Genomic DNA, 15522 nt, shown 5'->3' with positions numbered 1-15522 from the left:
TATTAACAGTGTTAATTAGTTGCTTTGCTAAATTAGATTCCTGGCTAATTAGCTAGCTAACAACCAAAAACCAACTGTTTGTTCAGGTTCACTGAGCTGACTTTTTTTCTCAAGCTACAACTCAAGTGTTTCAGAGTAGAGGCTAAGACCAAAAACAAGAGAGATTACTGTGTCACAGTCTAAATGTAGAAACAAATCTACCTTTTCAGACCATTCACTTTTATTTATAATGTTACGAAATGGATCTACATCCACCATGACTATCTTTTTCAGATATCTCAATTTTCATGACCTGGTTGTTATATATTTAGTCATTATTTGCACATTACTAATTCTCAATTCAATGAACCTCCATAATGCCGCCAGCCGTGGTTGCTGGGAGATTTGTGACATTTCCAATATAGGTACATAACTGTGGAACTAGCAACGCATATTGACGAGACAAAGATCCATCACAACCCTTTAACTCCAAATTAATAAATGAGCTATATGACTGATGGTACCATATGTTCAATGTATATTCATACATGTTCATCCAAGTGGCAAATGACATGCACAATATGACCTGGGAAAAAAACAGATGGCTCTCCACCTTACATTTCTTCACTGTAAACAACAGTCAGTGAATCCTAAGCACTGTACCACAGTCAGGCAAAAAAAAAACCTTGCACCTCTAATTGCTTACATAGCCTTTAAACACTGTAACACAACACAGAAATAATCAGGGTTGTACTTGACACTAAATGCAACAAACTGCTAGGAAAACACTAGTTCTCCAAAAAAAACAGCCCTGATTCCTCGCCGGCGAGAGCTTTGCGGCTACACTGCCCTTCTGACCCCGGCCAAACAATTAAAAAGCCCCTGGCATACAGAGAGCCTCTAATGGGCCACATATGAGGCTGCTAATAAGACGGAGGTACGGACACCTGCTGTGCACAGCCTACTAATTCTGGAGCCTCAACACAGAGACGGAGGGACAGAGGGAGAGAAATGGAGGGAAAGAGGGAGGGAAGGAGGGAAGGATGGAGTGAAAGAGAGGGAGAAAGGCAGAGGGAAGGAGGGAGACGGAGAGAGAGAAAGGGAGATGGAGAACGGCAGGGGATAATGTCTGGAGGGTGGAAAGAGAGATGGGGGGACACAAAGACAGAGAAACAAAGACGGGAAAAAGACAGAGAAAAGCAGAAAGAGGGAGGGAGACAGAGAGAATCAGAGAGAGGCAGAAATGCAAAGTGTGTGAGAGGGAGAGAGAGAGGGAGAGAGAGAGAGAGAGAGAGCATCTGCCAACCAAGCTGCATCCCTCTCTCCCGGTCTCATTACAGTTTGGAGGTTGTGTTTGTTTATCATCAGGCCTCGGCAGACTCCCCGCCTGCTCTTCAGATAACACTAACCGCCAGTGCCACTGGAATTCATTATACACGCCAAGCCGGCAGCCAGCTCGCACAGGTCTGGAGAGAAGACGAGAGCAAAGCCAGGCACTGCCTGCCTTTCCTATTTGAAATTACAAACATCCCCCTGCTTTTAATTTCTCACTTTCTCATTTGAATAAAGAGGACAGACGCGGTAATTAACGGGGTATTAAAAAAGCAAGGGAGTGTGTGGCGAGTGAGAGAGAGGAGGAGGGTGAGGGGGCAAGGGAGAAAGAAGAGACGGGAGAGAGGGAGAGAGAGAGTAACAGAAAGAGAGGAGAGAAAGAGAGAGAGAGGGAGCGAGAGGAGCTGTGGAGAATTAATAACGGGCCAGATCTCTCCAAGGCCTCCTTAATGGGCTGTGACAGGAATTTATTCACACTTAGGCTGGTATTAAATCAAACGCGAGGCGAGTGGCAGTGGCAGGCTGCAGCAGAGGGGTGGGGCGGGGGGGGCGGGGGCAAGGGGGACCGAGAAAACGGCAGGGGTCTAGCATGTCACACCATCCAACACTACGACCTCCCCAAGGTAGAGGGTCATCTCCAAGGCCCTGGGGATAGATGGGAGGGTGGAGAGGAGGAGTGGGCAAGGGACGGAGGAAGAGCGCAAACGATGAGTGATGTGCCAGAGACAAGACAGCCGGTCCCACGCCCCAGATGGAATGATTATCAAGTAGTCCTGAGAGCCGCTGTGAATCATCCATCCTCCATTCTGCAAAGCGCACCGTCACTCAGCCAGACAGCCAGACGGTCAGTCAATCAGTCAGTCAGTCAGCCAACCAGTCAGCCAGGCAGGCAGAAAGGAGGTTGGGTTCCACTGCCTTGGACAGCTCATGCTACAGACAGCTGGCGAAAATGGAAGCCGCTCAAAAAAACAAAGCTCTGTCCAAATTAGCGCTCAGTAAGGAATTCAGTTGGCGAATTTATTTGTCATATTCTTTGTTTTCCTTCATTAATTGGCGTGTGACCAGTAATGTAGGGTATTCATTAAGGCTGTAATTTGCGGTCACTTGGGTGCCGCAGAATTTTGTCTTTTTTATTGGAGCAGAAACAGTGTTGACGACTGGGGACCTTGAATTGATATGCACAATCACATTCTACGGCACCGGAGGTCTGCAGCACAGAGATTGAGCAATCGCAACCCATTAGGCACCAATGAATTATGGCTAATGCATCTTAAACATTTATGCAAACACTGTTGACTTTCACACAAGCTCAAATGAACTTCATTTCTTTATACACACACTCACTCTTGCATACAGAAACCATTGCAACACACAGTCTGCACACTGCTCATACATGCATGAGCGAGAACATAAATATGCAGAAACATACATGCGTACATCACATACAAGCCCACAAGGACACAAAGACACACAATCACAATTACATTCAGACACATACAGTAGAGGCATACACACATACACAAACACACTCAAACACACTTAAATTCACATACACACTGTCACGCACAGCATGCTTCCTAGTAAAGACACTTGTGGAGAGTGATGAGAGTGATGCCTCTCCCCCCCCTCCTCCAACCCTGGGCAGATTGCATCACCATCCGTCAGCCAGACTCCGACAAACAGCAATTACCCCAATCGACAGATAACGAGAGCAAGGCTATCACTCACAGCCAGGACGCCCCATAAAGCAGCCAGACATTACCATGGAGGAGTCATTTATCTGCCTCTCCTCTAGCCACCCCACCCCCCGCTCTGCTCTTTACTACCACTACCTGTTCAACACCATTGGCTGGGGGATGGGGCCGGAGCTTTGACTGAAGATGGGGAGGATATGGGTCTGGGGCGTGGGGCATGTAGCCTGGCATGGGGCCGGGCATGGGGCTTGAGCTGGGGAATGGCATGGAGCTGGGCTGGGCTGAGGCAGATCTGTAGGGGAGCTGGGGATGAGGCTGCAGCAGGGGATCGGGTAGGGATGGGGGGTGTGGACATGCAGAACTAGGCCGAGCTCCTGGGCTGGGGTGCTTGGCCCTTTGGGGTTGTTTGATGTCCAGCATCATCATACATCGTCACATCGCCCAATCAAACATCTGCGATGGCCGATGAGTTTCATTCCCCATTTTGTTTCGCAATTTGAGGAAAACATTTCCAGGTACATTTTTTTTGCGCCTTTAACTGTGCTCAAAAACACAGGCTAAACTAGCCTCACCACACTTTTTACTGACTTAAAACAAGTTAAAAGTGAGGACAAAGGGCTTCGCTCGCTGGCTTTTGGGAATGGTGCATGTGTGAGCTGTAGGGCTGTGTGTGTGTGTGTGTGTGTGTGTGTGAGAGAGAGAGCTGTAGGGCTGTGTGTGTGTGTCACTTAATGCTCGTCTCTTTTCCTCCACTGACTTGACTGAGCACTGTTCTCTATGCCTCTCATTCAGTAATTTTGTTGTTCTGGCTAATGGCTACACTGCAAAAAGGGTAATGCTATTTGCAAAATATTACATTAGATGAAATAAACCTCAGCATGGCTTGCCATCAGTCCCCCTTGGGATCACAGAACATACGCTGTGGCTCTTTTCACATCACTCTCTTCTGTGTAATGGTAACAAGGTTGGTGTCAATTCCAAGGCTACTTCAATCGGCACACAAAGTAAATAAAATCCCCATCCATGCATTTAGAATCGTATTACCCTACCATCCAATCACTCTACCTATCACCTTTCTCCATAGATGCATTATATCATTGTTTATTATTTACAACTGTGAGTGAATTTGAATTTTGATCGAGGCCAGCTTTTCAAATCTCCTTTTGGCTATTCTAAGGGGAAACATGTATAAGGCTAGCAATCTTAAGCCAGTGTGACATATCAGTTGGAGAACTTGCAACATCCTTGGACTTATCTATTCACTCATACATCAATCTCCTCTCTCTCGGCATCCTGTTACAGTAGGCATCCTATTTTCTCTGCTGCAGGTGAATTTCATCAGTCTTCTTTTATTCCGTCTGAAGAGCCTATCTGAATGGGAACGGCTGAACTCTGACAATCCACAGCTGTCTACACATCTATCAATCCACTCTTTCATCAATTTTTCACTTGTCTCTCCCCCTCGCTCCCTTTGTGTGCACCAAGAGGCCTCCGACTATCTGCTACCCAATGCACAGTTTCGCTCGTTTCAAAACATCACATCAATGTTTTTTTTTTAGTTGCATTTTGCTATCTGTCCGTGCTTTTTTTTTTTTTCTCGGTGTTCCTTCGTTCTTTACCCTCCACTTCCCACATCTACCCTTTCTGACAACACAGCTATCTGTCTGGTCGTCCATCCATCTTCCGACACCTTCCCCTCCCGAATTACCCATTTTTCTCTCCCTCTTTCACCTGACAGAATGCTTTCTCTCCATCTCTCCCTTCTTCCATTCCACGTTTTTTTTTTTCTCTATTGCAAATCGTTCATCTATCACTCCATCGACCCTACTCTCGTTTCATCGTTACACCTCTCTACCATTTAGCTCTCTCTCCCTACACCCCTCTCCCCGCTTCTCCCTCTCTCCTATCTCTCTCCCTCTCTCCGCTGCTCTTTCCTGCCATCTCTCCCTCCCTCCCTTCATCCCTCTCTCATCCACAGCTATCCTATCTGGCTGGGGTGAGTGCAGCAGATGCAGCCAGGCCACAAACATCTGTTTCCCCTGTCCCGCTGCATCTCTCCTCTGCTGATCAGACTAACCGCTTTAACTCCCCAAAGCTTGCTGTCCTTATTGCTGCCTTAATATGCAGCTGGGCAGCCTGAGTAAAAATCACGGCTAAATATGTTTCAAACACATGAGGCGTACACTGGAAATCCGACAACCAGATTGGAAATATGCGTTTCTAATAAGTTCAACGTTTAGCCTCCGGGTTCAAATATGCACAGCATGTGAACAGATATTTTGACACGTGTTCTTCTTCAACCAAAAATAAATGGGAATCAAAACGCTTGATCTGGCCTGCCATGCAAGGGATGTGTGCGCCTGTGTGGCTGTTCAAGGGTTTTTAAGTGAAGCATGTCTATGTATATACACTGAATGTGCAAAATATTAGGGACACTTACGAGGTGAATCATCTCTACCAATCGCAGAGGAGAAGATAAAGAGAAGCAGACGAGTAAGAGAAGGATTTTTAAGATTTGTGACAGTTGAAATGTGGATTGTGCAAAAGGGGCTGCAACTCAACATCAGGAAGACGTCCCTAATGTTTTGTACATTCAGAGTATGATATATTACATTTGAAAACAAGTGACACATGCATATGTATATATTGCATATTGAGCTGTTTTAAAATGTGTTTTGTGGCGGTGCTGTGTGTTAAGGAGTGCAGGATGGGAGGATAGCTTGCCTTAAGCGTATTAGGGTAGCCTGTCTTCTCAATCTCTATATACTTGGATCATTTGACGGGACTCAATTTGCATGCTAATGCTTTGCATAGAGGGAAGGTCACATCAAAAACACGGTTATTTACCACTTCCATATACAGGTTTCCAATAAGATAAAATTATGCTCACTCTGAGAGAAAAAAAGGTCTGATATTGTATGTGCTGTCACTGGGGCTCTATGTTTTTAACAAAGAAAAACTGCCATATAGACAAAAAGATATAATATTTTACCTTCTTGCAGAAATGTCAAAATACAAAATTTTTGTTTTAAAAGTATTTCAGTAAGTATTGCATTCAAAGTGTTGGAGTAAGCACTTAGTTGTATCTGCAGGCTTTTACCATACTGGTTGTGGGTATGGAGGCTTTGTGTGAAAAGGAGATGCTGTTTGTTTTGGATGGGGCTGAGTGCAGTTGAGCGCAGGGTTCAGTGCAATGTTTCACTGTAGTGTTAACATTTAAAAGCAGCCAGGGGAGCCGTGCAGAGCTCTTAAAAATAACCAATCCTCATCTCGGCTGCTGACAAGTCCTGACCTTGGACCATTATCATTGCGGCACACTCAGATGGGCTGGCATGCACAATCTGTACAGCGCAAACACAATGCACATACAAAGGGAAGAAGCAGAAAAGGGCATCAGCCAGCACACACTCACACACACACACACACACACAGACATGCGCATACACAGATGAAGTGCACGCTCACACATGTGCAAACACAATCTAGTCCACAGTTTCTCTCTGAAGAATAAAGAACAAAAGTGCACACACAAACACACACACCAACACACACACACACACAACAAATCCATGACAGACGAGCAAAACAAAAAAGGCCTCCTAAATAATGCATGATGTGTTTTACCTGAACCTTTGCCACGCTCCACTGTCCATAACTACTTGAGGCAGATATGGAAACTGCTGAGAGGCATTGTGTGGCTGCTGGCTGTTTACCTCACCTGGATCTAAACAGGATCTAGGCTCCATCGACCCGAGGCTGATATTTGCACACGCCACTGTAATGTCAACTGGATGGGCCCGTTTCCCAGGGAGAGATTAAGCCTAATCCTAGACTCAAAAATAATCTGCGATGGTAAATGTCAAAACATCAAGGGCCAGGCTTTGCCAGAGTTAACGGAGCCTGTGTCGTGTCCCAGTGGTCAGTTCAGCTGTGCTTTGCTGCACTGCAAAAAATACCCGTCGTAAATCATTAAATCTGGCATTTAATTTGTTTCACATGCAAATCGAATTGTCATTTGTCAAGTCCTTGTCTTGAGACTAGTGGAGTGATCTGCCTTATTCTGCCTTGTTTCAAGATATCGACACGTGTTTCTAGAAAATTCCTGAAACAAGTGAAACTGCTTTGGAAATAAGTGGAATTATTTTATTTTAACACTAAATGTGAGACTAAATTGTAATTTCTTGCAGTGTGAGGATTAGTTTCTTTGACAGTCTCATCCAGACTAAAAGATTGTTTCTCGCTGGACATTTTCTACAGAGTTAAAAACATTTGAGGATTATGTAATGTCTTTGCTGGATTATGCTTAATTAATGTCTGGGCGACTATCTCTCTGTGTATCTCGGCGCTGAAATTTACCTTGTTTTCCGGTGGCATTTTAACTAAGCCTGGTCAGGATTAAACCTTTCTTCCAGCAAAGTTTTCGCCTTGACTGACAGCACGGTGTGTCAGTCTAAAGAAAAACGCCGCTCTGCGCGTCAGAGTGTCATAAAACAGCCTCTCTATCAGAGCCAGGCAAAAACATATCTGACAGTGAATAAATTTGAAAAAGCACTTAGGTGTGCTTGATGTCACACACTTGAAACAGCTCCAAAAGTGAACACATCACTCACAAGATATAAAAAAAATCAAGCCATCTCATCCTCCTTTCTCTTAATATTTGAAACACCATCAGATACTATCTTGCTCAAGTCAGCTCTCTATATGAGAGTGGTCAGCTCATTGGTAGGATGTCATCATCTTCCTTTCATGTTTAGAATAAATTCATATAGAGCTAGCTTGTTAGCTCACTTGCACTGCTATCTCTATCTGTAACATGAAGCACGTTAGCATCACAAAGCCATTCATTCCTACTATTTTACAGTCTGTTGACAATAGAGAAAACCAGATAGGTCAAAATCAACTTAGCTAACATTATGACAGACCAACAGAAACACAAAATAGATGTGTGGATTTGCTTCACCACAAATCTAAAAATACATGGTTTGGGTGGGATTTTCCAGCAGGTGGAAAAGTGTGTCCTTGCTAGCATGTTTTCCCCACCTCTCCATGTGTTTCTATCAGGCTTCCCACCATCGCCCCGATGTAAAATTCCATGACTTTCCCATGACTTTCCATAACTATGTTTGAGCACTTTCATGACCTTGTACATGTTGTTTTTCAGCTCAGACAAGTTCTAAAGGGGTAAACAGTCTGGTTTCTACAGTAGGGCTTGCCGTGGATCTGAAAACCGAAATCTAATGCAATAAATGTGTGAAAATAGATTCTGGTATATTCCTGTAAAGCGACCCATTTGTAAAATTCCCTAATATTCCATGACGTACCCAGAGAATTTATCAAATTCCCTAACTTTCCCTGGAATAAACCTCTCAAAATTCCATGATATTCTAGAAATTCATGACCAGTGGGAACGCTGGTATATTAAGAAAACGTACAACATAACATAACGCTTTAATCCAAAGCGCCTCACAGTAGCGCAGGTGCATATATTTTTAGCATGGGCGGCCCCAGTGGGAATCAAACCTCTAATCCAAACAGTGTTAGTGCCAGTGAGCTACAGCACCACAATACCTTGTTGACCTCCAGGATTTCTCTCCTCTCCTCAGTGGCAGGGCGGCTCTGGTTGGCCGAGCGATCCTCGTGTTTGGAGCTGTCGTCCTCCACGAAGGGAATCAGTTGCTGGAAGGGACAGCAGAGAAAAAGACATCAGTTACTGTATGTGACAAATTCGCAGGTCAGAGGAATGATTGAGTTTATTTCCTAAATGAAATATATCGAACTGAAGTGAATTACCTCAAGATCATCTAAAATATAGAGGATCCAGACTGTCATTAATGTCAGCCAAAGAGTGTGGTAACCTTCTATCCTTCAAAAAGTACTATAATTTGTTTTAATTTTGTGTCTATCAATCCTGTTGTAAGAGCGGGTGTCAATTAGTGGATATCTCATTTTGGAATCAAAATCTGGGGAAAGACTCATTGTCCTTATGCGCCTCTCTCATCTTATTCGCTCCATGTTGGAAAAAGAGTAAAAGCACTGTATGGCAGACTCACACTTTGAAAGTTATATGCCTGCTGAGTGCAGTTAGAGGTCTGAAATGTGTGCGTATGGGCAATCTCCTCCTTTCTATGAGTGGATTTCTATATTCAAGATATCCCTGCACTGTATTCTAATCTTGTACCCATGGAGTGGTGAAAATGGGGATTCTGTGTAAGCTCTCGGACACGGGCTGAGCCTCACCCGTCTCTCTTCAATACAGGGAGACAGGACGGAGAGAGGGAGAGAGAAAGAGAGTGGGAGATTAATTCATTTTTAAACGCTCTGTGTGCTTGACCTTGTCTGCTTGACACTACAGTGAGGCTGATGTGCGAGAGCCTCCAGGCGAGGCAGGCGGCGTTCCTGAGAGCCGAACCCGGGCTCGGCCCGCTGCTTTGAATCACACTGCCCCCTAGTGGTCGGCCAGGCGGGTGAGGCGAGCTGGAGGCTTGCTGCAGTCACACATCAAGTTAGGTGTGAATGTCTGGAGAACACACTGTTCTTGTTACCACACACAGCCAGGACATACAGCGTCCCATAAGTGTGATGTACTGTAATTTGAGGCTGCATGGGATTGGGTTTAGCTATAACCAACATGGTAATGCAGAAGCGTAGATTGGGGCAAATGTCTTGCTATTGCACTGCATTTCAGAAAAATAACAGGATTAGTTATCTTGATCCTTGATACTCTACATCTACATACCCATCTTGGTCCACATTTTTCAGGCTATCATTTTTCTACTATATGAGACCAATTTGAATGCACGTTTGTTGGGTTTCAATTACAGCCGTGAGGAAAAAACTGCAGTCATTTGTTACACTGGAAGTGAGCAGTTCCTATCGCAAGAAAAAGAAAACTAACATCGCCAAAGCATCCTTTCCCAAAACAAAAACCATCATACCAGACAAGATCGTAAACACAGATAAGGTACGAGACTCTCTAAACAATTACCGGCCAATAAAAACTGCTGGCAGGTGGGAAAACACACCTCGCTCCAAAAACGATCTGGCGCGACGCTAATCTAAAGGGTGAAGAGTTCTTGGGATAATTCTGTTTCACTGCAGCGTTTGACCTGAGGTTTTGCAGCTGGACACGAGGCCCTGCGGACACCAGACAATGATTAGGGCAAGCTGCTTCGTCTACAAACAAGGAATGACTTGATGTAAGAGCGGGGCTGGAGCCAGCCAGCGTCAAGACCAACACAGACAGACGGAAAAAAAAGAAAGGCAGACAGCCGGAAATGCAGACAGACAGATAAAGAGAGAGGAAAAGACAGCAAGGAGAGGGAGCAAAGAGTCAGATAGTCAGAGACACAGAAAGAAGAGGTGAAGAGGGCAGGGAGACGGGCGAGAAGAGAGTAAGACAGAATGAGGTGGGAAAAAAATGAAAAAAGGGGGAGGGAGAAGGACAGAGAGAGAGAGAGAGAGAGGGCAAGAGGAGGAGCGAAGCACAAATACAGAGAAAAAGAGAGAGGCAGAGAAAGAAGCAGAGAGAGGGAGACGGAGAGAGAGAGAGAGAGAGAGAGAGAGAGACAGCTGAAGAGAGACGGTGAGATCTAGAGATCTGGCTAACTTTCTGTGCTCCTGTCAGTTTCCAAGGCAGAGCTCCATGCCAAACCAAAAGCTGTCTGGCTGTAGGGGGGGAGAGAAGACAGAGGACATGTGCAGGATATTATATTAGACAAACTCTGAGGTTGTCACGGGCTCAAGAAATCTCAAAGTAGGAAAGAGGAAAGTTTTTTCATTAGATAATTCCAGACCCGAGCCAACGACATATTGAATTTTAAAGGTAGTGGGCTGATTTTGGCAGCTTGTGGGGGGAAAATGAAATGTGCAGAGTAGGGTGGGAAAGATGGATGGAGTGTGTGTGTGTGTGTGTGCGTGAGTGTGTGTGCCTGTGTGTGCATGTGCAGCCATGTGTATGAGTGTGTGTGTACGTGTAGCTGTGCGGAACTCTATGCGTCTGTATGTGTGCGTGCGTGCGTGTGTGTATAGCTGTGTGGGTACTCACACATGTGTGTGTGTGTGTGTGTGTGTGTGTGTGCGCGAGTTTGTGTAGTAGCCGTGTGTGTAACCATGCAGTGTGTATGTGCGCCTGTGTGAGTCATAACCCCTGCCTCCTCCACACAGAGATGGATGTGGTTTCCTGCTTGACAGAGAAGAATGGGCTAATGAAGTTCTCCAGGTTGCCTCGCTGAGACGAAAGGAAAAGGGAAGAAAAAGACAAACTGAAAAAAATAATAATAATAATAAAGTAACAGGGTGAAAGAGAAGGGGAGAGGTAAAGGAAATGACATGGCTGTTCACTGCAGGAAATGGCAGAGGGGAGGAGGGTTGGGACAGAAAAAGGAGAGAGAGAAGAAGAGAGAGAGAGAGAGAGAAAGAGAAGGGGAGAGAGAGAGGAAACTAATGGCGAGCGGCTGTCAGAGAGAGAGAGAGAGGAAGAGAGAGGGAATTAATTGAGAGAGAGAGAGAAAGAGAGAGAGGGAGGGAGGGTGAACCAATATATAGCAGCCGTCAGAGAGAGAGAGGGGGGAGGGGGGAGAGAGGGAGAGAGAGTGATAGAGAGGGAGAGAATGGGGGAGAAAGAAAGGATAGAGAGAGGGAGAGAGAGAGAAAAAGAGCGTAAGGAAGAGACTGAGAAAAAGAGAGAGGGAAAGAGAAGGGGAGAGAAAGAGAGAACGAGCGAGGGAGAGGGAGAACGGGGCTGCGACGGCCGCTGGAAGGAAAAAGGGAAAAGCGCTGACGTGTGCATTTGGTCCAGCTGTTCATTAAACGGGCCTGTTGCTAATTAGGCTGCGATGAGGTCACAGCGCCCGAGTCATTGATTCCACTTCCTGTTTCGGGCAGCCAATAGTGAGCGGCTGTCAGGCACCTGAATTCTCCAGGATGATAAATGGCATGCGAGCCGGGGCCAAAATCAACAACCCTAAGCCCCAGACAAACATGGCGAGCTGAGCTATTGGCTGGTCAGCACTGCACTGGGGCTCGGCCTCAAGGGGAAATGAATAAACATTTAAATAAGGTGGAACGGAGGGGAAGAAAACAACGGCATGGCGTAATGACTCGATGAAGCTTTACACCATAACAGCAAAGGAAAATGTCAGCCGTGCCCCCTCATACAGACTTTGATTTAAGAGGGAAACTACGGGCGAGAGTAATTCTGAACAACCGGCGGATATATCATTCCAAATGCTTCCGAGTAACTCTATTATTCAGTGTGGAAAATGTACACGATGGCAGCCATCACAAATTTGTTCCAATTTAAGACTGGTCTCCTCCCACATCCTCCTTTATCCTCAGTAGGAGTCTGGTGAGAGAGATTAGCTCCGAGCCAATCTGTAGAAATTGGGAAGGGACTGCCGCAGTCATAAATCCAATCAAACAGTGGTGGATAGCCTAGCTGTAGCCCTGCATGAAGCCTCACACAGAGCATGCCCAGTGTGTGTGTGTGTGTGTGGGGGGGGGGGGGGGGGGGGGGGTATGTCTTTGTGCTGACATGCTACAGTACACCGCATGCATGTGTGTGTGCCTGTTGTATACATTTATTGTGTGCATGCATGTGTGTTTGTGTGTGTCTAGGCAGGCAGGTGGGAGGGGAATGTGTGTCTGAGTTAAAGTGCTGTTGTTTCAGAGCTGCTCTGGAGGTGGTGGGTGACCGTAACCGGCGGTAAAGAGGCCCTGGAGACTCACCTGGAGCAGCCAATGAATCTGCTGCGAGCTGAGAAAAGACAGACCTGGAGGGAGTAGGCAAGATAAGAGTCCCCCAGGGTAGAGGTGTGTGATTGCGGGTGTGTTGTGTGTGTTCGTGTGTGTGTGTGTGTTCGTGTGTGTGTGTGCGTGCGTGCAAGGGGAGGAGAGTGTGGGGGTGTGGCAGTAACAATGACCTACTTCCTTTAAACTAACAGCTTCCCAACTCTCAAGTCCGCAGGCAGTTTGCGAGGAGAGCTGGGCTACATCCTGTGTGGCAACGGGCGAAAGCACAAAACAAACTCGGCGACCCTATACAGTTTGAGTCTCGGAAGGCTCAATGAATCACGTCAAATTAAAGATCTAGTTTCAAAATCAGTCACATCTTGGACTTCAACCTTTGTAGCAACTGATAATATAAGATAATAATAACTGCCAGATAATGTAATAGCGTGTCAAAATGTAATAAATGGGTTGAAAATGTAAGAAAACCTGAAAATGTAATAAAACATTGTTACATTAAGTGGTGTCTATTACTTCATAAAGGGTGTAACATATTTTAAACTGATGATGGAATAATAATATAGACTAATAATGTAACAACTTGTCAGAATAATAATATAACTCAACTTTTATTACATTATTACTTAATAACATTATTATTACATCATCAGTTAAAAAAATGTTACACCCCTTTTGAAGTAATAACGATTGGTTCATGTAATAATGTGATAAAAAGTTATTACATTAACAGCTTTTATGACATATTCGACCCATTTAGAGGGACATTCTTATCACATTTTCAGCTGCATGTAGGATAATGCTGCCGTGCCTCACCTCTGGGGGGATGGGGTCCAGCCCAGCGCAGTTTTCGTTGCACTTGTCGTAGACGAGGCGCAGCTTGCGGAAGAGTACGGAGAGCATGCGTAGGTGCTCCTGGAGTTTTCCCAGCCTGTCCTGGTGGGTGTTGGGGTGGTATGTCACTCCGTTAGGCAGCTGAGAGGCAACACAGAGGAAATGTTACATTAAACAACGTACACGCCTAGAAATGTTCTTGTGTTAAAATAAAGCAAAGGGTATTGATCCTCACTGACTGCCAAAAGCACTAGAAAAGCTTTGTTGTTGCCTAATTGGTAATAGTCCATTAGAAGCATTCTACTAATGTACAGTAGCTGCACTTTCATTTACACTAATAACACACTCATGGTATCCTTTCACCTTAGTAATGAAAGCCCCCAGGCAACATGACCATGGAAGTCTACAAATGTGTTTAGCATGTTTATGATCATGTAACCATGTGGTAATTGCTCATAATAATATTATGATACTGCAATTTGAACTATCAAAGAAAACCTTCGCTGCATCAAACGGTTAACTGTTTCAGCTGCTGGACTCTCTGCTACACCAGCTCTCATACTGAGGTGGCTTTTAACTACAGTGGGTGTTAAAGAATAACAAGATATATTTCTGTTTAGAGGATCGACAAGCCTCTGGGGCAGCACTGTCTGATTATAAACAGCCCCATGACATGATACAAGCCTGCCTTCAGGGCAGGCGTACCTGAGAAGAGAGAAAGAGAGCGAGAGAGAGAGAGGGAGAGGGAGGGAGGAGGTACAGAAGATACATGGAGTGATATAAAAAAAGTCTGTGATCTCAAAAAGCAAGTCACAACAATGCTGTTTGTGCATTCTGTGGTTGAGGCGCGCTTGTTTTGTGGTAATGCATTCAGTTTCTCCCTTGCTTTCACTGTGGCTGCGATTTTAACAAGGTGCAGAAGGATCTTCTAAGAGGCGCAGGCAGACATGTTAAACTTACCCTGACCCCGTCTTCAGGACAGAGTCGAAGCTGAACTGCAAGTGAACTGTGCAGCAAAATGAGGTCAAGACAGATAGCACACTGGCTACTGATTAAATAATTGTCTTCTCTGACTAAAATCCCGAATAATCTGCCTGAAGAAAACTAATTCTAAACTAATTCAACAGCCACCAAAAACCTACTTTTGTTATAGAGCCCATTTTGTTATCACTTGCGACCAAAACCACTTCATTGCACTAAATTAATGCACTTTGCAATAAGGAAGCCCTATTTCAGAGGTCAGTGTTGTGAGACAGGTCAGTGAGTGCAGCATGGTTATCATATTTCAATAGATAACATATTAACTGCTGTGTATCAAGCAGTCTCTGGACCAAAATATCAGTGCCACCAAATTACCTGCTGGTGTCACCAACTAAAAATGTGGAAAAACTTAGACTGGAGCCCAGCTCATGGCTGTTTTACATAAAATAAGCCGTCCTGTGTTCTGATAACAGAGAGAGAGAATAGTGACCCAAAATCACTGCAAAGGCAAGAAGACAAAAAGCTTGCTTAGCTAGCATTGGATTTCTTACCACAAACACAGAGACAACGCTTGTCATATTGCGTTACTGTTATCTGATACAAAGGTGGGCAAGAATGGGAACATTATTGAATTCCACAGATTCAAAGCACATAGACTCTTTGAGTTCTGTATCACCTCTCACACACACACACAACATGTCAAACTGTAAATTTGATAGGCCTAACTCAATCACTGTGCAGTATAGGGTGTATTAAACATGAGACAGTCAGATAGAAAATGCAGAACTACTAATGGTAGTCAGTTCGTGTTACCCAACCCGAGACCCACCCTATCCCTTTTCCCACTGCACTTAAAGCAGGGTTAACTGCACTCGAGACCTCTTTTAACCCTAGATAAACTGGGCTCTTTTTAGTCCTGGGACAACCAACACATTCTAACCTGGGATAACCCTGACTT

At 44.9% G+C, this 15522-nt stretch overlaps 1 protein-coding gene across 1 annotated transcript in view; it reads right to left on the bottom strand.

Annotated features, from left to right (window-relative positions):
* Positions 1-15522, bottom strand: part of med30 (mediator complex subunit 30) — a 29129-nt gene that overhangs the window by 11290 nt on the left and 2317 nt on the right. The window contains exons 3-4 of the mRNA XM_071898405.2: positions 13566-13724; positions 8574-8681 (exon numbers count right to left, since the gene is read on the bottom strand). Coding sequence (XP_071754506.2) covers positions 8574-8681; positions 13566-13724 — 267 coding nt within the window. The remainder of the gene's footprint in view (positions 1-8573; positions 8682-13565; positions 13725-15522) is intronic.

This window comes from Centroberyx gerrardi, chromosome 19 (assembly GCF_048128805.1).
Source record: "Centroberyx gerrardi isolate f3 chromosome 19, fCenGer3.hap1.cur.20231027, whole genome shotgun sequence".
NCBI classification, from domain to species: Eukaryota; Metazoa; Chordata; class Actinopteri; order Beryciformes; family Berycidae; genus Centroberyx; species Centroberyx gerrardi.
The sequence above is the reverse complement of the archived record's forward strand: the minus strand, read 5'-3'. Positions and strand labels throughout refer to the sequence as shown.